Consider the following 20261-nt stretch of genomic DNA (forward strand, 5'->3'; position numbering starts at 1 on the left):
TGAACCTGCATTAATGCTGTAATTAAGAGCAGCTCCGAGGGAGCATCAGAGGGCAGCCCACATCTCCACTCATCTGCCAACCACCCAGTCAACTCAGAGGGTGAGAGTCTTTCTTTGGTGAAAAAATAAGTATATTATTATTACCATCATCATGATCAGTACTATAATTATTATTACACAGTAACACATTTTGAAAGATATTAAATGGCAACGTTTCTAAAATATTTAGTGATGACTAAAATTGAAATGTTTGGGTCGGAGTAGAAAAGCAGAATAAACATTTTTTTCAGTAATTTCTTCTATTAAGAGGTTGGCTATTTCAGTCCCTGTAAAAGAAAAAAGACTTAAGGTGTGTTTCCTAAGATATTATTATTAATGGAGTCTCTTTTAAGTCCAGTAGTTAACAGTTTTTGTGTGTAATCCAGTGCAACTTCACATGGAATATGTCACTAAGAAGCCATTTATTATTATAAATAACACTGTAGTACAATAAATACCACAGAAACTTCTATTTTTTTTGAAAATGTTCTTTTCAGAATCAGCTGTCTACATACAGCATCCACAAACCTGGGCGTGTTCGACCTGACTTCAGATAATAGGTGCCAGTTACAACTGTAACAAAGAAGGTTGATTAACACACCCAGTGATAATGTAGAGTACTCCACCCTGTTTCCATGTGAAGCTAATGCCGCTGTATAAACATCATGTATCGTCAATTATCTCGTGGAGATAATTATCTCGTTATCTCAATCTCTTTTGTGTCCAGAAGATAGCGACATAATTAACTTGTTATCATGAGACAACATCTGTTTTATAATGGGATAATAAACTTGAAAAAAATAACAACTGTAACCATGACCACTACTTCTTCATGTGTGGACTAAAATAATAAGGTTGCATACATTGTACAACATTGACATCCTGAAATGTTTTCTCCCAATTTCTCCCCATCCCAGAAGAATGTCATCACCCACTGTCACTCCCAAACACTATGTTTCCCCTGTGGTTTTATAATCATTAGCTAGTGCACTGGAGCTCTGCCAAAAGCATGTCTTTGTCTTCACACAGATGTACAGAGTTAACACTAACATAATAATAGAAACACAATAATAATAATAATAACACTAACTAATAATACAAAACTTGTTCAATGCTGAACCACTTCAAAAACTTTACAATTAGGTGAAATCGAGCAGCCCTCCAACAAATTACTCCTAACTACACACAGTGTGTGAACTCCTCCTGACCTAAACCTCCATTCTCCACCTCTAAGTGACAAATAATAGCAGCTGTGAAGCTCCTGGCAGGTACAAGCTCACTGTATAACCATGAGGGCCGGTCAGCGCCTGAGCACTTTGAGCGCTTGCCAGAGGTGTTTGGCAAGTCAGCAGTAAGGATGAACACTCAGCAGTTCATATCCTTTCTCAGGACCCAGTGTAATATATTGAAAAATGATGGATGGATGGATGGATGGATGTTTAGGCTTGTGTCATTGATTAAAAATACTTGGAATTTCTTATTTTACCTACTTAGTTTGTGATGAATTATCCAGTTGTACTCATATTTACAGTAGGGTTGAACGATATGCAAAAAAACAGTTTTTGTTTTGGCAGATACAGCGATTACGATTGGTGGTGGTCGTTTTTGCTTTTCATTTGCACTGGAAAAAAAATACAAAACATGTTTTTGGGTCATGTACCAAACAAACATGTTCCTTTACATCTGGAGAGTATGATTTGCAGGCCAGCGCATCTCTCTAGCACTGCAATCTTTATGGTGCTAACAACGATAAAGATTGCAGCTCCTGTGATTTGTATATTGCACTTGGCCATATTGTGATTTCCATTATATTTCGATTAATTGTGCAGCCCTAATTTACATAGGGGCTATATTCATCTCATGAATTAGAGTTTGTTGGTTTGGGAGCTCTCTGTAACGCACCTGTTTACACTCATTTGAGAAATGCTTATGCATCTTTGATTAAGTTACTACTGTTATGGATGGTAGATGAACAGATAAATGTTCAGTGTGTTGGACAGACTGTGAAATCTCACTCACAGTGAAGGACAGCTGAAGATCAGAAACACAGAAAAAACATTTTTTTGTGGGAGGTGGTTGCTGAAACACTAAAACTCATACTAAAAGGTTCCTACCCACGTGTTATGACAAGGAACCTTCAGCATGTTGTACTGTGTTGCAAGGGGGTCACGTCATGAAAGTCACAAAAATAATGAATTTGTCTGTTGGCTTCTTGTGTTGAGCTTCCAGATATATTTACAATGTGCATATAGGCTGTGTCCCAGTTCAGGGGCCACATCCTACACAGAACCATCGTAGATCGCAAAGGCCGAACCGAAATGAGACACTCTGGCCTACAGAGGATTTTTGCTTTGCGGTGCCAGCTGTGCCTATCCTTTAGCGTTGTGTCACAAAGCATGGCTCCTGTCACCTAGCACACAAAAACCTGAGGGTCTGATTTTCTGTTGAACTGAGCTGAAAGCCAATAGCCAATCCTCAGGCTCTTTGTCTGTGTTGTTTGCTGCCATATTATTTTCATTAATGGCGTGAAATGAATCTTGGGATATGTTGGGCAACGAAGGATCTAATGAGTGGATCCTTCATCGCCCAGGAAAAGAAGGTCGCATTTCTTAGCCGCAGTTGCAGGAGCAATTGGTTTTCAAATGCAGCCTCCAAAGTCTGCGGCCCCTGAACTGGACACAGCTATAGACGACAAAACACTGTGCAGCTCTGGCAGAGTCACAGGTTGTCGTAAAACGTGTTGCTACCGATACGCAGCGCGGTAAAGTCACCACAGACACCAGATTTAAAACTCCAGTGTACTGCAGAATATATACATTTACCTGGCACTGATGAGCTTAATTAGCATTGTGTGAACTCAATAAAGTCTCCAGCACTCCAGCTGTAAGTTGATGAACCAACTAACGTCAACGACTGGTGACAAGTTTCCACTGCAGGAAAAAGCATCACAAACTGCCATAGAAACTCACAATGTGTGAGCACTGTGTATTATGTCTAAAAACTGCCTTGTTCCTCTGGAGTACAAAGCCTTTAATGAAATCACACAACCATATTTGAAAGGCTCCACTGCAGCTGATCAGTTTCATGCTGTGTAGGACCCTTAACAGGCGTGTGCGTTGGTCAGTAAATGAAACCTCATGTACTTCAGCTGGCTCCATTGTTACCACTGATTATTTCTGTCACGTTTGACGCCATGGATACCGATGGGGAAGAAATATAAAAGGTACTTTTTAACACCTAATGTCCAACACTCTATCCTCAGCTGGATAAAGAACCAATCTGAGAATGTGTGGATACAAGATATTAGACGTGAGCAGGGTCAGGAAGTCCTCTGTAAGAAGGATAAGTTGTTTCTTTTATCATCTGGAGCGCAGAGCTAAATCTGTACCGCCTTGGGGGTTGATGCTGTGTAGCTGAATGTGTCTCTGACGTCTAAGTAGAGCCAGGGGATAGAGCATTTCCTTATGGGATCATTAAAGTATCTCCTCTGGAGTATAAATGCTATGCTTCCATAACAGTGATAGTGTTCCTTCAGTGAAAATAGAGTCTAACTCCAGAGACCCCCCCCCCAGTGAGGGGACCACAGCCAGTGTCAGACACCGGGGAGGCGGGTCAGCCCTGCCCGCCAATGCTCAGAGGGAGGCTGTGAATAGGGATCAACCCCTGTCAGCCCCATGTGAGATGAAAGAGACAGAAGGGATGAGTGTGTGCGAAAGAGACAGTATATGCAATACAGTGTGAGGGAGACAGCAATAATGTAGCCTGCTAGAGATCGAGCATATTGTATGTAGGTAAAATCCACATGCGCTCAGCATCGTGACTCTCCTATCTCAAAGGCTATTGTGATTGGATTTGGCCAGAATGTGTGTTGGATGTATGTGGGAAGCAGAGACAGAAGGGTGCACAGATGGAGCAGAGAAAGAGGATTGATCAAACTAATAAACAAATCAACAGCGCATAACTACTCAACACTGACATTATGCTGAATCCATTTTACAACAAATGTTTGTAATATTTCAAGGGCGATGAGTGTTCGACACATGGTTTCCAACTGTGTGTGACCTTTCAGGGTGTGAATAGGAGTCCAGTGAGTGGTCAGTGAGTGCAATGCCCATTAGCTGTTTGCTCATGCTCATGCCCACGTGTGTAATCAGGACACAGCAAAATGATGACAAAGGAAAAAAAAAAAAAAAAAAAAAAAAACGACTTCATGAGACCACACATTTAAGACTCGTGTCAGATCCTGAACAATATCGAGCTGCCCTGCATCTCTCCCTGTTGAAGCCTCCAAAGAAAAGCAACCTGGTGTGATTTTGGTGTTGTTGTTGCTAGGATACCACAAAGTCTGCTGACGAACTACGGTGCTAGTTGTGCAACAGTAGCTACAGTAAGGTTATAGTGAAATCCTTTTGGATTACATTAAGCGGCGAGTAGACATCTTGTGTTAACTCTTAAAAGGTTAAAGCTGCATCAATGGATTTCTTTTTTTTTTTAACTTACAAACAGCAGAGTAAGCTAAAAACACAACACTGATCACTGATATTGATGGAATTTTATAAAGTAGTTATAGTGAACATGTCTGGGCAACTTTAGCTTTCATCTGAGTTGTGTTTTTGTCCATCTGACCTGCTTTATCTCTGCCCTCACCAACTCCTGAGAGAAATATCTGACTCCGGCTGCTAAAAGCTATACCACTTTCAACAGCTAGTCTCTAACATTGTCTGTCAGCCTTTAAACATTGGGAAGGTGAGTTACAGTGGATTTATCAGAGCTTTGTCCCTGGAAACAGCTGCTTGCTGCCGCTGGAAACAAAGTTAAAGGTTCCCTGTGGGGTTTCTGACTTCTAGTAGCACTTTGTCTTTCTATGAGGGGGGTTCCGCTTTTGTTTATCTTGTACACATACAAGCACAAACATGGACACACAATATGCGAGTGACACAATACACACTCCTGCCTGTGTGTCAATGGTTTCATACTGTTCCACTGATCTACAGGTGGTGGTAATACCGACAAGATGTGCAGCAATGCACCAGCAAAGGCAGCAAAGGAAAAGTAACAAGTAAACATAGGTGTAAAGAATGCTGGATTGGCTTTGTTAATGTTTTATGAAGCAGAAAATTGATTCAACACCTTTGTGAGAGCTCAAGGTAACAATTTTGATGAGTAACACTGAATGACACATGACTGTTGGACACACATGGACCTTTAAAGTGATTGTTCAGGTTATTAGATGTGGGGTTGTGTGAAGTTGTTATCTATAGTTAGTGGCCCAATCCCAATGTCCCCCCTCAACCCTGAGCCCTGAACCCTCACAGACTTAACTGACGTCACCTGGTGAGTGTTTGGGGATGGGACAGCACTTCTATCACGTTACCTTGCCAAAGATCTGCATTAAACCGTGGGTTTTGATCGTATATTGTTATTCCCTCCCTTCACTTCCTGTTTGTAAACAACAACAAAAAATGTTGTATCAGATCCAATTTGGATATTTAGAATTCATCATCATACCATCATAGGACAAATAACTCCACAATTCAGGCTCTGAATGACAGTGAGCTCTGTGTTGATACAGTCATATACTGTCTTTACTCTTCTAATGATAACATTAGGGTTTGTTCCTTTCATGCTTGTTAGTTTACTGATCTTCTTCTATCTTATTATTTCTCATGTTTTATGGCCATTGTTTGCTGTTTTTTACGCTTCCGGGCGTCGCGTGATAACCATGGCAACCCCATGTTTAATGTCACAACGCTAAGACCTTTGGGTAATTCCCTCAGGCAAAATCTGCAGAAATGTGGACTTGAAAAGTGTACATAAAAGGGCTGAAAATGTCTGCTACAGAGCCCTCATGACCTCGATGGTTTGACAGTGGGACAGTCCCAAGCCCTCATGAAGTTACCGGGAACACGCCTCCAAGTCTGTGAGTCTGTGAGGGAGGACACTGGGATTGAGCCGGTGTATTACCTCCAGTAGATTCAGATCAGTGTGCTCCTAGTTTGGAGAAGCAGCTGGGAGCACTGTATAACTACGCATAAGCGCACCTACGTTTAGCTCTTCTGACTCAAACAGCTGATCAGCAGAGTAATACAGTGTAAGAATATGGGAGTTCAACGGTTCACAATCTGTTGTTTCCAAAGGAAAGTGCTGTTTGACGGCAAGATAAAGTGGTGAATATATTCAAAATAAAGCGTACACCTCAAATGATATTTTTTCTGTGGGCATTTTCTAAAAGTGGCTAAAACATGTCTTTGCGGATGGCCTCGTTCACAGCTGCACATCGCTCAGCTTCTGTGCTGGTGCTCCTGCTGCTTCTCTAAACTGAGAGGGCGATGATCCAAATCGACTGCAAGTAACAAACTGACTGAAGTTAAGTACCTCACACAACCCCACATCAAATAACCCGAACTATCACTTCGATGAGATCAGAGTTTGTGGCCCAGAGAATCAAAACAATGAACTGAAAGAGGCTTAAACACTACTGAGCTGAAGGGAACTGCAGCGGTGGGTGGTATCTCTTTGTGGGTTTATACCTATGAGCAACCTTTTATACATTATACATAATCAATTCATAGTTAGAAAAATATGTTGATAAATGCTGCTTTCAGTCACGAAAACAGTTTCTATGATATTTCCTGTTTTGATGAAGCACCATTTGAAAAATGTTGAAAAACTCGGGCCCCTGACTTTGGTCATACAGCTGGCCCAGCATCGCAGCACAGAGAGGTGAGATGGCAAATGAGTTTTCGAGTCATTTTTCTTTTATGAGCCCTGAGAAAATCCATTATTTAACTCTGAGGGATCAGCTGAGTCAACACTTAGCCGTGTGAACAACAGGTTGGACGTGCAATGAACCAAAACAGCAACTTAAGCATCAGAGATCCCACCATCCCCCTGCTGATTAAAAAGGAAAAGCTCTTGGGTCTGCTGAAACAACAAGACTGAAAGGGAAGGCCTCTCTGTGTCATTAATATCACTTTTCTCTTAACAACTAATTCTTACATTTTAGTGAATTACATTTTTCTTTACCCTTTTAATTTGTACTTTAATTTCAAGTTGTTAATATTCAAGTTGTGAACATTTCTAATCTTACCATTTCTTTTTTGCCCATATGAACTCCATAATATCGCTATGCTTGCACATCAATTCAAGGTCATGTATCTCATGAGTTTGATATATTACTACTGTTTTTCAATATTGTTTGGAACTGACAACATCTCAAATCCAATTTCAGCAGAGCATATCCACTAATAGAGAAAAGGTCAGCATTTTTCCACAGTGAGAACTCTTTCTCTTAACCTTACTGACTTGCCATTAGTATACAATCCTGGAGTGTACATGTCTGAAGCAGACAGCTAACACAAAGAGCACAGGATCCTCTAAAACATAGGTGAACAGCCTGTGTGTGAACGGTTCACCCTGCAGCCTGAAGGGATTCTTTTCTTTGAAGGAAAAGTGTTTTTCTTTGTGCTGGTCGTGGCCGTACATACTGAAAGGCTGGTGCGGGGATCAAACCCACAATATAGTGGGTGAGTGGTTCTTTAGCGTGTGTTGCTTTAGAGCTGACTTCATTCAAGCCACACACATGATTAGGTCAGTGACTGTAGCTTTGTGTTCAGATGACAGTTTGTTTGTCTTTAAAAGAAATAATTTTGAATTTCATTTTCCTGTAGCACACCGACTGAAACCTCAGTCAAAGTCTTTGATGTTTCTGTTCAGTGTTTAACACACGTCTAAAAGGAGAATGAAATCAGGTGAAACCGTCTCTGACGTAAACTGGTGTGACGTTTGTGGGTGCTGAAACTCTCCTTACAGCCATCAGGTCAAAAATGACTTTTCCCCTCTCCACAGGAGCCCGCTCTTTATTCCAGTGAAGAACGTCATAAAAGACGAAGAGGACATGAGAGCTCAAGTGTGAATGGAGAGCTTCAACTGATGCTGGTGCAGTTGAGAAGGAAGAGTGAAATACAAATGGAAAAAAGGGCTTATTTCTTCAAAGGTGTTCGTCATCACTCTAGTGGTTTCCCATCCTGCCTTGGGAGTCACTTGGCAGTAGCTATACGTACAATACTAGGGCATTTCCTGCGTAATTCTCATTCACTGGAGAGAAGAGGGAAAGGAATAGGGGGGAATGGTGTGTAAAAATAAAAAGATGAAAGAAAAACTGCAAGCAAGTAAAAAAGATGAACAGTTAAAGTTAATTCAATTAAAAGAAGGAATCACAGTGATAAATAAGATGTAGAAAGGGGAAAAACATGTTAGAATTATGGATTATCCTTATTAGTCTTGTATAACATGGGAAACAAGCTGACAGTGAACATGTAAACTAACCACCAAATATGCATTGCTTTTGCCTTTGGCCAATTACCCAGCAATGGGTAGATGCAACACTTATTCTGGAAGTGGTTTCTGAGATATTACATTTGACAAATGAAGAAATAAATAGGCAGTGTGTTCATCCAAATATGACCTGCAGTCGTTGGAGAATGGGCAATTGATGGATGGCAAAACAGCTGGAGTCGAAAACATCAGCGAGCGATTAATCTGAGTGACTAAGACAGAAAAAAGGAATGAGTGAGGTCAAGATAGAAAAGATAAAACCAAAATACCTGCAAATGTTCAAAAGAAAGCCAATATTCAAAATGTCAAATAATTCATGTAGCATGAGCACATAAATGCTGGTCTATGATAAAAGCTAAGTCAAGGGGGCGTCGTGTGGCGTAGTGGTCTAAGCAGGCGCCCCACGTGTAGAGGCTACGGTCCTCGCTGCAGTTGGCCCCGGTTCGAGTCCCGCATCGGACGGCCTTTACTGCATGTCATTCCCCCTCTCTCTGCCTCCCCATTTCCTGTCTCTCTCCACTATCCTGTCCAATAAAGGCACAAAAGCCCAAAAAAATATACTTTAAAAAAAAAAAGCTAAGTCAAAAACAGTGAGGGGAGATTAGCTGTGCTGATGACTCATGTGGTGTATGTACATTTTCACAGCACTAATTCAATCAAAATACAAAAAGCAGAGTCACATCATGCTCACCAATCTGCTGCTCTTCATTTACTAATTCATTTCAATCGCTTCTTCTTTGCAGTTTTTCCAATCACTTTCAATTAAACGCAACACTTCCTATATGTGTTTCAAATTAAAAGCTGGCCAGATGTTTAGGTGTAACACCTGTACACGAAGTGTTGGCTTTCGTTGACAGCAGCTTTCCAGCAAATGAAAAAAACCAGCAAAGTAGAAGTGGCTGGATTTTGGGGAGGAGAATGGAGAGAATGGACTAACTATAATGTTGCACTGATGGAATTAGTGTGGGGGTAATGTACAGTACATTAGCATGATTTTATCAAGACAATAAGAGGAAACAACAAAAAAAAATCATCAGGATCAGATTAAAATGGTAGTGGATCAGGAGCGTCGCGTAGCGCAGTGGGTTACGCAGGCGCCCCATATATAGAGGCTGCAGCCCTCGCTGCAGCTGGCCCCCGGTTCGACTCCCGCAACAGACCTTTCCTGTGTGTCATTCCCCCTCTCTCTGCTTCCCCATTTCCTGTCTCTCTACTGTCCTGTCCATTAAAGGCACAAAAGCCCAAAAAAATAACTTAAAAAAAAATGGTAGTGGATCAGAAAACAAGATAAAATATACAAAAAAAAATTGAAAAACAACAAAAAAAAAGTCCATTATAAGTCCTTTTCAAATGGAGCCCTGGCCTCTCTGTGCAAGCGAAGTAAATATAAACGACCACTTCAGGATATACAGCTCTATCAAAACACTTCTGTTTACTCAACTGAGCTGAGGATTCTCTCCATAGTAAAGCTCATAAAAACATTACATTTGAACACAAAGGAAAAAAGTGCGTCATTGTGGGACAGCTCCTGCTAGCTACAGTCTGAAGCACCACAAACGCACCACAAACACACACATGCACACACACTTGCACACAAACACACGCACACACACACACAGCTCTCCAGGACACACAGGACAATGGATAAGCTGGCTGTGTCTCTGCACAAACCTTCAGCCAAAAACTAATTAAAGTCTAGTGGAAGATACAGATGTGCAGGCACTGTGCGTGCGTGTGTGTGTGCGTGTGTGTGTGTGCCCATGCACTTAGCTTGTGTGTGGCTGTCTGTGGCACGCTGAAATGACAGTTTAGCCATGTGAAGAAAACGATTATTCGCTTTTAGAAAACAAACTGCGAGAAGTAAGAAACATCATTAAAAGACTGCTGAGACACTTCAACACCTCACGGTGCTTTACGACAGGATGATTTCTTTCTGTTGATAAAACTGTTAAGTTATTCACTACTTCCAAAACCAAGTCTCCTCAACCAACTTAGTGTATGAGTGTCGTTTTACTTTCCCCTGCACACAAGGAGGGAAAAAACAGAAAATCCACCGCTGATTGTTCTGTGAAACTACTAAAACTTTGGATATGACATCCTTATTGAGCGCTAATATCAATCAGAGTGCGTGCCTGAGAGCAAGAGATGTTCTGCGCTCAGTTGCTCGACACCCGGAGGTTTATTGAAGAAATGTGGAGCTTTAAATCTGCCAAACTACTGCCACTTTGGCTGTGAGGGGAAACAAAGGCAAAGACTTATACCTGGAAAACAACACAGAGAGGGCTGACGATAAGAAGGAGAGAGCAAAAGAGACAGACAGGGACAGATAGAGAGAGACAGACGTGAAGAAAACAGGATAATGATCTCTCCACTCTGCAACCTTTTTAGAGAGAGAGACAGGAAGAGGTGGAGAGCTGTGACAGAGATCTTTATTCTTTTTTTTTTTTTGGATTGCTGTGGAGTGGCACTTACTTCTCAATGAGGTCTAACGTCACCCCTGGCACCAACTTGGCGCTCTTCTGCATGCAAAACCTGCAAAAAGAAAAAAAAAAAAAACACAGACAGAGAAAAGTTGCAGATGAGCGTTGGAAGGAAAACAAGAAGTGCACACAGACTATACCGAGCTATAAAAACGTTTGGCCTCTACAGTACAAATTTTATGACCTACAAGGGAGACAATCAACAGATAAACCACTCAAATGAAAAACGAAAGCTTCAAAGATTACAACCACTGAGCACTTTGATAAGTGTATTTTGGCTGAGTTACAGTCAAAGGGAGCGGGGGCAAGCAGCGGAAAGCGCCGTCATATTTTTGAAACGTCTGGCATGGGGGTTATTGTTTACTGTGCGTGGTTAGCTGTGACAGGTCGGGCCAGCTGTAAGTCACAGCAGGTCGGCTTTCAGAGGCGCGACAGATGCACAGCGCTGCACTGAGCTCACAGCAAGTCATCACACACCTGGAGGAGAGCAGGTGTGTGTGTGTGTGTGTGTGTGTGTGTGTGTGTGTGTGTGTGTGTGTGTGTGTGTATGCATGTGCAAATTAGTCACACATCAACTGAAGGGGACATTAAATAAAGGAAGACTTAAGCAAAAAGTTTACACATCCAGCAGACATGAATCACATTAGCATTCATTTGGAGGCATGTTTCTGGCCACCTGGTGAATGTGACAGTTCAATATTCACTCTGCTTTTAGCTGCTCCTGCTGGTGAAGGAGGAGGTGGGGGCTACAACATGTGCTGGGACCAGTAATAGCAATGTAATAAGCAAACAGTGTTTGAAAGAGTGAAGCATAGGTTGGACATTTACCTAAGCCAGCATTTGAAGTTACAAGACTGTTTGTCATGACAGACTTAAAATGCACAGTATTTAACTTCTTCCACTACGAGTCTCTCAATGAAAACATTCACAAGAGACGATATTACGTGATGTCCTGTAGTAGCGTGGGATCATGGGAGTTGTTGTCTTCACCAACATTACCGTAAACTTCTCCCCGTTTGGATTCCCTCAGTGTCAGTGGTTCAGGAGGTTTTACTGAGAGCCGAATTATCCATCCAGATCAAACAGACAGATTATAACTGATAAAAACACTGAATAAAGCAGTTTCGTATTAAAAGTCAGTATTACACCAATGCTGTACGGTGGACACGAGACATCAGGGAATGGTTGCGAGCTGAGGCTGCCGCATACCTTTGTTTCGATTGTTTCTCAGATAACTTATGAGCAAGACGTTCAGGAAGTTTTTAAAGGAAGCCGAATTGTCTGCAGAGTTATCCACCTGTCCATAACAAACGGACCAGGGGATTAAAACCTGTTTCACTTTAAAAAACGACGTCTTGGAGCGGCTGAGAACTGAGCTGTCTAACATTTGCTTTGCTTATTTCTCTGATCATTTAAGATCCAGATGTCCGATGACTAAAATCCTTCAACTGACCAAAGTGTAAAAAGTGTATGTGGCTGAAAACTAGAAAATAGTCAATTTTGAGTTACTGGCAGGAAACCACAACACTGACCCATGCACACAGAGGATATGACATCATTAACAAGCGACCAAATGACACATACCGTTACCATGATTAAAATCAAGTATTTCTCAATTTCTGAGAATTGATGGAAACATTTGGGAAAATGTAAGAACATAACTTAAAAAAAATATAACAGAGGTCTAGTCATTTTTAGACATTTAATGTGGAAAAGTGACATAACAAAACATTCAATCGAGTTGGTATAAAAATATAAATTGATTTAAACAAAATGATGTAAGACTAAAATCACACGGTCAAAGCTTCTCTCTTCACTCAGCTTAAAATTCAACCGAAGATCTATGATTGGTTATCAAATAATAGTGATTCCTTTCTATCCCACAAAACACTTGAAGCCGCCACCAAGCCTGGAGGAAATTCCAACACAACAGAAGTCATGCATGGATTGGGAATTTGTATCCAACGAATGATCCACCCTGACTGTGACGTATGCTATGGTACTTGAATTCAGAGGTTCTTCCTGCTGCTGGAGAATAATGAGATCCCACATGGCAGCAGTGTGACTTACTGTCTCTTTAAAGTACAGCATGGGCACCGAGTGTGCCTGGCACTCATGAAACAAAGAGGAGGTAGGATGCAACCAGGACAACTTGTTCTAAAGTCTTAATGATCAGCAACTTTTTGAATGCGAGCCACAATGCAAACAATCTGCTTTGGTATGTGCCAAAGCTTTGCTGCTTGTCGTGAACACAGGTAAATCATTGTTTTCCCCGATACAACACAATCCAAGATCACTCCACATTCACTTTGGAATTTCAATTGAACCACAGATTAAATATTTTGTTTATGTTTTTGTCTGTTTGCTGCAGAAGGGAAATGGTGAATCCCCAGACATAAACAGAGATGATTAACTAAAAATGGAGTCTGGCAGAAACCGACAGACGGGCCAAAGTAAACAGAGCGCAGACATAGCAGGAGGTTGCATCAGGGAGAGAGTGTTTCCACCCAACCCCTGTGCAGAGAGATGTAAGATCCCTCAGGCGTGGAAGATAGAAGAAGGGAGAGATAAGGAAGGGAGAAGAAGGAGAGGAAATGAGAGGTCTTGGCAGCGTTTGGTCACACCAGTATCTGGTGATTTTGATCCACAACCTGCCTCAGAAAAAGCCAAATGATGAAAAATAGACTATAACATTCTCTCTTTGCACTGAGATCAGAAGAAAGTTATTCTGCTTGTGATTATTGTTTATTTTTCCTTATACAAAAACTATGAATCCACGACAGCGATATGCATGTGTTTTCTTACTTAGCAATGAGACGTACAGACCAGAAGTAAATAATTCAATAAAAACTGAAATTTTACTTTATGTTTTTGAATAAATCAGCATATATATCATTGGTGTTTATTTGACTTGGTAATTTCGTAAAAACTGTAAATACTAAAATGAAGAAATTTAAGTTTTATTTTTATTTCTGCTGTGATAGAGCAACCTAAATTTGTGCTCTCCTGGGGACGTGAATATTTGGTTTTAACTAAACACAAAGCACTAAACACTAACACACAACGGCCTCATAATGTTAGCTCTTTTGCTGCTAGCCCATCTGTGATTAGAGCAAACCATATGTTACTCCCTGACTCCGCCTGGACTCTCATTAACATAAGTGTTGAGGTGACAGGGAAGCTAGTAATTGTAGCTTGCTAGCTTCCACCTTAAACAATCTGAAGTCTTATATCATCATTCACAGAATAAACAAGGCTATGACATTGTCCAGCACCGTAAAAACTGACCTAGCATCACCAGATCTTAAAAGTCAGTCAAGCGCATCTATCATTAATGCCCAGCCAGGTCCTCAAGTTTAGACACACCTGAGTTACAGCAGTGAATAATGGCCAGAAGTGTTTTTGCAGAACATTATGATGTCAGAGTGAAGTTGACCTTCGACCATTTGGATACAAAATGTCATCACGCCATCATTTTATCCTATTACACATTTGTGATAAATTTAGTCATAATTAGTGTATGAATTATGGCAAAAAAACATGATTTGTAATGTCTCAGTGATTTTAACCTTTGACCACCAAATTCATATCAATTCATCTTTGACTACAAATGAACATGTGTATCAAATTTGAAGAAATTCCCTCCAGGCGTTCCTGAGATATCACGCTCACAAGAATAGGATGGGCGGACAACATGAAAACATAACGCCCCTGGCCACGGCTGATGCCGGCACGGTGGCATCGAATGTTTTATCTAATGTGTGATATTAAGATCTAAGCAGATGTAATTGAAGTATAAAAGGAGTGCAAGTCTATGGTACACAGCTAGCTAGCTAGCAGCTGCACTTTACCCCTGTGACTGCAGCATAGTACAACCTCATGCAGCTTGTTGCTTTCAGTCCAGCAGCTCTGCTCAGCAGTGACCATCCATCCAAATCATTACAATTCCTACAAATAATAGTTTTGGGAAGAGAGGTCTCACTGGTCTTTGTTAAATATCTGCTGAATGACGTTGAACCGGATGATCCATTAAATCTACTATATGCTAATTACAGATTTGTTAACAACAGCACCATCCAAACAAAGAAATATCACGTCAGGGATAGTGTGAATGCTAGAGACTCTGTCAAACGTAAACAATAACTCATCTCAGTCATTACAAGTTTGGGAAGTAATTCTAAAAAGCATCTGTTAGTCAGACGTGATGAGGGTTTAACTCAGGAATGTTTTTCTCAGACTCAAGAAACATGGAGGAAAGGACATGGAGGAAACCGCAGCGGCCCAGTGGCAGGGTTAGCACGTGCAGAGCTGGCGGCAACACTGAAGAGATGGGAACATACACTTGCAGAGGAATTGGTTCAGCCTGCTTTGCATCCCACAGAGATTCATCGCTGCTGCCTGCTTCTTCCCTAAAGGGCTGTATTGCGGAATTACCCTCAGATCTGCCTGCTGGCTTTAGTGATGTCCCTCACTTGTGAGTCGCTTTGGATAAAAGCATCTGCCAAATAAGTACATGTAAATCTAAAATGTAAATGTAGTAATTCTTCTGTGTCCTCCAAAAGAATTTTTCTGTTCTTCACAAACAGCCACATTTGGTTCTTTAAGTCTCTGAAATCACTCCCTTGTTTATGCATTAACTACACATGACGGTATATCACAGACACTCAGTAGTTCACTTGTTGGTGAGCAGGAGTGAGGTGTCATCATCTCTAATTTCATCATGGGATTATTAGCAATACTTTCCAGTGTAAAAATTTGACGAAACAATACTGTTCATTAAGTTCAGACTGGGACATTCAAATAAAACGCCGGATAATAAAACAGTTAATTATGTAGCAAAGAGGGAGTGATTTCAGACACAGCGAGTGGTCTTCAGCCATGGTAACGGTTGTGTAAGCTGTATTTACGTACAGCAGTGCTAAATGCTAAGATCAGCATGCTAACATGTTTACATGCTCACAATCACAATGTTAACGTGTGGATATCATGATACCAATTTCACCATGGCAGTTTAGCATATTAGCACGCTAACATTTGTAAATCAGAACAGTACAGCTGAGGCCGAGGGGAACGGAGTTAAGACATTTTACTCAAACTAAAATTGTCAACGTACTGGAGCAACTAAAGTGTGTGCCAGTCCATGCAGTAGGTGTTGAAATATTTCACTGAATACTTGACAACTTTGACCTACTGGTGGCAAAAGAGCGAAAACTGTTTTCAAAATAAGCTTTTGTTGTTATGACAACTACTCAGACATCTATGGCTGGTGAAGTAAATGCTCCTGCTATGAAGAGAACACAGAGAAGTTGAGAACAAGTACAGAAGGGCTGAAGGCCAGAGATGAAGAGGAAATTGGGGGATTATTACAAACAGAGAGCAAGGTGGCCAAACTTTAATTGGATTGGTGAATAAGAGAGAGAGAGTGTGTGGGTGCTGAGAGAGGGTAGGAGTGCGCTTGTACATATTAAACTTTGAGGAGGGAAATGAAGTGGATCTTGTGTGAGGAAACTAGTATACTGCTCCCAGGGTGGATAGGTGGGGGAGGAGCGGGAGGAGCAGAGCATCTCCTCTGGTCCCTGCAGGGCCCGATCTACAGCTCATTACTCCTTCAATCAGCCTTCCTGTCCCAAGTCACCGTCTCTATCAGTCATGAGCTGGAAGGGCTGCTGGGTGATCTCTAATGTAATCTGCTCCGTCACAGACCGACAATTAGCATGAGATATCTCACACTTTGGACTATATGTTGTATGAAACATCGTACCTATAGATATGAGAAAGACAGTTTGTTTGCATATTTTGTGATCAAGGAGAGTTGTGATTCTTATTGTTCTCTCATTTTTCACATCTGTTTTCCTGTTAACATGATAATAAACAGTAGCTACATCACATTAATGAGCACTATTATCATACACTGCATATTTAGGTTTCAATCTAATGGACGGTAGAACAGCTGCATGTGTCATTGAGGATCCTGTGGTTTCAGCTAAAAAAAACCTGATTAGGAATAGTGTGTGAACCTCTAATACAATCTCAGAACTTGTCTTCTTAAAGGAATATTCCAGAAGTTTTTGATGCATCAAGTACTCCCTCGCCACGGGTTTGAAAGTTGACTCTGAAAAGTTGGCAGGTTGCTCCTCTGCAGAGGACAGCCGCTATAATCAACCTGTTCAGTATCAGGGGTCCTGCCCTCTTTTCTTTCTCCCACTCTCCCCGTCCTTTGCCCAGGACTCGTTCTCTGCAATTAACTGCTTCATCCTCTCTTAGCATATCTTGTCTCTTCTCCTTCTTTGTGAATGTTATCTTGAGATTTCCCTCCTGTATTTGTCATCTGTTCTCATTCCACGTCCTCAGGAGTTTTTATGATCCAGGTAGATTTTTTTCCACAGAAGGTTTTCTAGGGATGGGGGTTTCCTATCCTTACTGAGGGTCTAAGTAAAGATGGTGTCATGTGTTGTACAGATTGTACAACAAAATTGACTTGACAACAGCAGAGGTGTCAAAACACATTAAACCTACTACTGCAGCTTTTAAAACAGGTTCACGTTTCCGTAGTTCTTCATTGTAGCTTAGGTCTGAAGCTCTACCAGAAGTTCAGTATTGAGCGGTGCGTTGGCATAGTGATGATTGTTTGGAGTATATGAACAGTGGAGAAGTGGATTATCCTGCAGGAACGCTTTGGGAAATTTCTGTTTGAAATATTTATATTTTGTGATTCTGGATTGCAAGTGGAATTCGTTGCCATTGCTGACTACATCTTCCTAATTCTCCCTGATTGGTCGACTATCTCTCCAGCAGGGGGGAAACAGTCACAAATGAGCGCAACATAAGAATTGTTGAACAAATCAGAAATGAAAGACTGTCTTCACTTCATAATGGTAAATGTCTGTATGTGTAAAATTAATTTTGTAGTAGAATATAAAAAAAAAGACAGAGTAAGAAAAGAATATTTGCATTTCAACTGCCTCTTATCACATTTCTCATTGTTACATAAGCTCATAACAAGCTGCTCATTAAGTGGCAGTGGGCTCCTGAGCTCCAGTACAACTGGTCGTTTCAAAGCTACATTTCAAATGACGATATATTATGGTTAATTTGATCTTTTTGATCATTAATAAGACAGATGTGGGGAGAGAGGGGGTCCTGCCTGACCAGCGTGGAATCATGCTACATAACTGCTTTCATTTCAAATGAATATCAAAGTGAAGTGCTAGTGCTATACTGGACATATTATGCTAATTAAAATAAATTTCCTGAACATACAGAGATGTTGACCTCGCCTACAACACAATTCAGTTAAAATGGAAATCGACCATAAAGAATTCACATATGTGATTTCCTATCCAATATAACTACTACATTTTTAATTTGTGAATTTTAACAAGTTTCTGTTTCAGCTGGACAGAACAGAGACAGACTGTAGTTATGATGTTAGCCAGAGACAAATCATAGAGCGGCTCTTACACTGAATAATAAGACAACTGTTGACACTACGACACAAGCTGTGGTGATGTTTCAGGGATAGAAGAACAATTTCTGAATCACAGCTGTAAGCCTGATATTCAAAATGAACTCATCTGGATAGATAACAATCATCTGATGTCACCTATTTAGTTAGATTATTGTGTATGCTGAAAGTAACCTCATTATATTCACACACATTCATTCAGTGGCTGCATCCCAGGGAAACACAAAAACACAAAACTGCAGTACAGAAAAGCCAAAAGTTTGTTTGCTGTGATTTGGAAATTGTCTCCATTAAATAGTTTTTCCACCTGAGAGCAGCGACAGGTTTATTTCTCAACTGTAAAATGTCCCGCCCATGGATTTCCCACAACTCTCTTGAAATTGAATCAAGGGATCCTTATCAAACCTTTATATGCTCTGTGTTTTTTTGCTGTTTATTAATGCTTAAAATTTTCTTATAGGCTTCAGCATAAAGATTATGCCGCACATAGCTCCCCATGTTCAGTGTGTATACACCCTCTGGCCTCTAGATTCCTGTTAAGCACAGTACACTCTGCATGTTGTAAATGGCACCTTCAGTATTTGCCTGTACTAATGTCGGGCATTGTATCAAATTTATTAAATTTTTTTGTTTTCGTGCAGTTGTAAAATGTTTGGGAGAAAAGACTCACTAGTACGACTCTGCTGAATTAATACTATCTGTCTAAAATTTAGATTTTGACACAGGACCATTTCAGCCCCTTGAGGCAAATTTGTGATTTGCAGTAAAGGGCTAGAAAATAAAATTTGACTTGACTCCTTTTCAATACAGGCACAAAGCTCTCAAAGTAAGATTTTGTTGTTATGGCAACTACTCCGAGATGTTGGCCAGAGATTAGGAGGAAATTGAGGGATTATTACAAACAGCGAGCAAGGTGACCAAAGTTGAATTAGATTGGTGAATAAGAAAGAGCGAGTGTGTGGGTGTAAGACCAACTGACATGTAGTGATAGTTTTGAGGGTCTTTGGTCTTTGCCCTGTTTGTAATCCAGCCTTGACCCTACAGCGGTGTGATAAAAGTCTTCTTTCTGCAGCACTGAACCTGCAGTGACATTTATCATTTTTAAAAGCTACACAATAATGCAATGATTATATTAAGGCAGAAGAATAATTAAACTGGTAATGTATTATCAGCTGTTGGCCTGATTACCAGTGCATGGACTCTTATAGCCACCAGAACCAGCAGCATAAAGCTTCCTCCTGATCTTTTAAATCTTAAAAATTTAAATTTGCTCAATAACTACGGTCTCCAGGAACTAGTCAGCTCAGATATATGCAGTGTTATGTAACAGTTTCCTCTGTGGTTCACCCTACATCAAGTGGCAAGATGGGTGTGTCAACAATTTACAATTCAGTTATTAAAGCCAAGGCTCCAGAACAAGAGCACAGTGGGGTGTGTAGGGGTGTGTGTTAATGCAGTAAATACCAATTATGAGTGCTTTATTTTCCTCATTCCACCTATATAGAAGCTGAGACACAGCTGTGTGTATATGTGTGTGTGCGTACCAGGATGTGGTCATGTGAGCCCTCGCTGTTACATTTCCATTAAAATCTCATCTGTGTTCCTGCTCCCGAAGGCGCACACATTGTTTATAGCACATGCATGAAGAAGATAATGAGATGCTGCTTTAGCTCACCATCGTATCTGTGAGAGCTGAGCAGCAAGGCTGAAAAACTTACATGTGCCATCATCATCAGCATTAACAGCATGTATGAGCTGCCTGTGTGTAAGTGCATGCATGATTATTCACATACATGGAGGAAAAAACAGCACCCCATGGTTAGCATGTGAAGAGCTGGTGGCATTGGTGCAATATTGAAGAGACGGAGGCAGGCACTTGCTGAGGAGTTGGCTCAGCCTGCTTTGCATTCCACAGATATTCATCGCTGCTGTCTGCTTCT

General features: G+C 40.9%; 1 protein-coding gene across 3 annotated transcripts in view; it reads right to left on the reverse strand.

Annotated features, from left to right (window-relative positions):
• Window positions 1-20261, reverse strand: part of rptor (regulatory associated protein of MTOR, complex 1) — a 183136-nt gene that overhangs the window by 77295 nt on the left and 85580 nt on the right. For all 3 annotated transcript variants that reach the window (XM_056371167.1, XM_056371166.1, XM_056371165.1), the window contains exon 8: window positions 10849-10908. In XM_056371167.1, the coding sequence (XP_056227142.1) occupies window positions 10849-10908 (60 nt within the window). The remainder of the gene's footprint in view (window positions 1-10848; window positions 10909-20261) is intronic.

The sequence above is a fragment of the Seriola aureovittata genome, chromosome 3 (genome assembly GCF_021018895.1).
Source record: "Seriola aureovittata isolate HTS-2021-v1 ecotype China chromosome 3, ASM2101889v1, whole genome shotgun sequence".
Lineage (NCBI taxonomy): Eukaryota > Metazoa > Chordata > Actinopteri > Carangiformes > Carangidae > Seriola > Seriola aureovittata.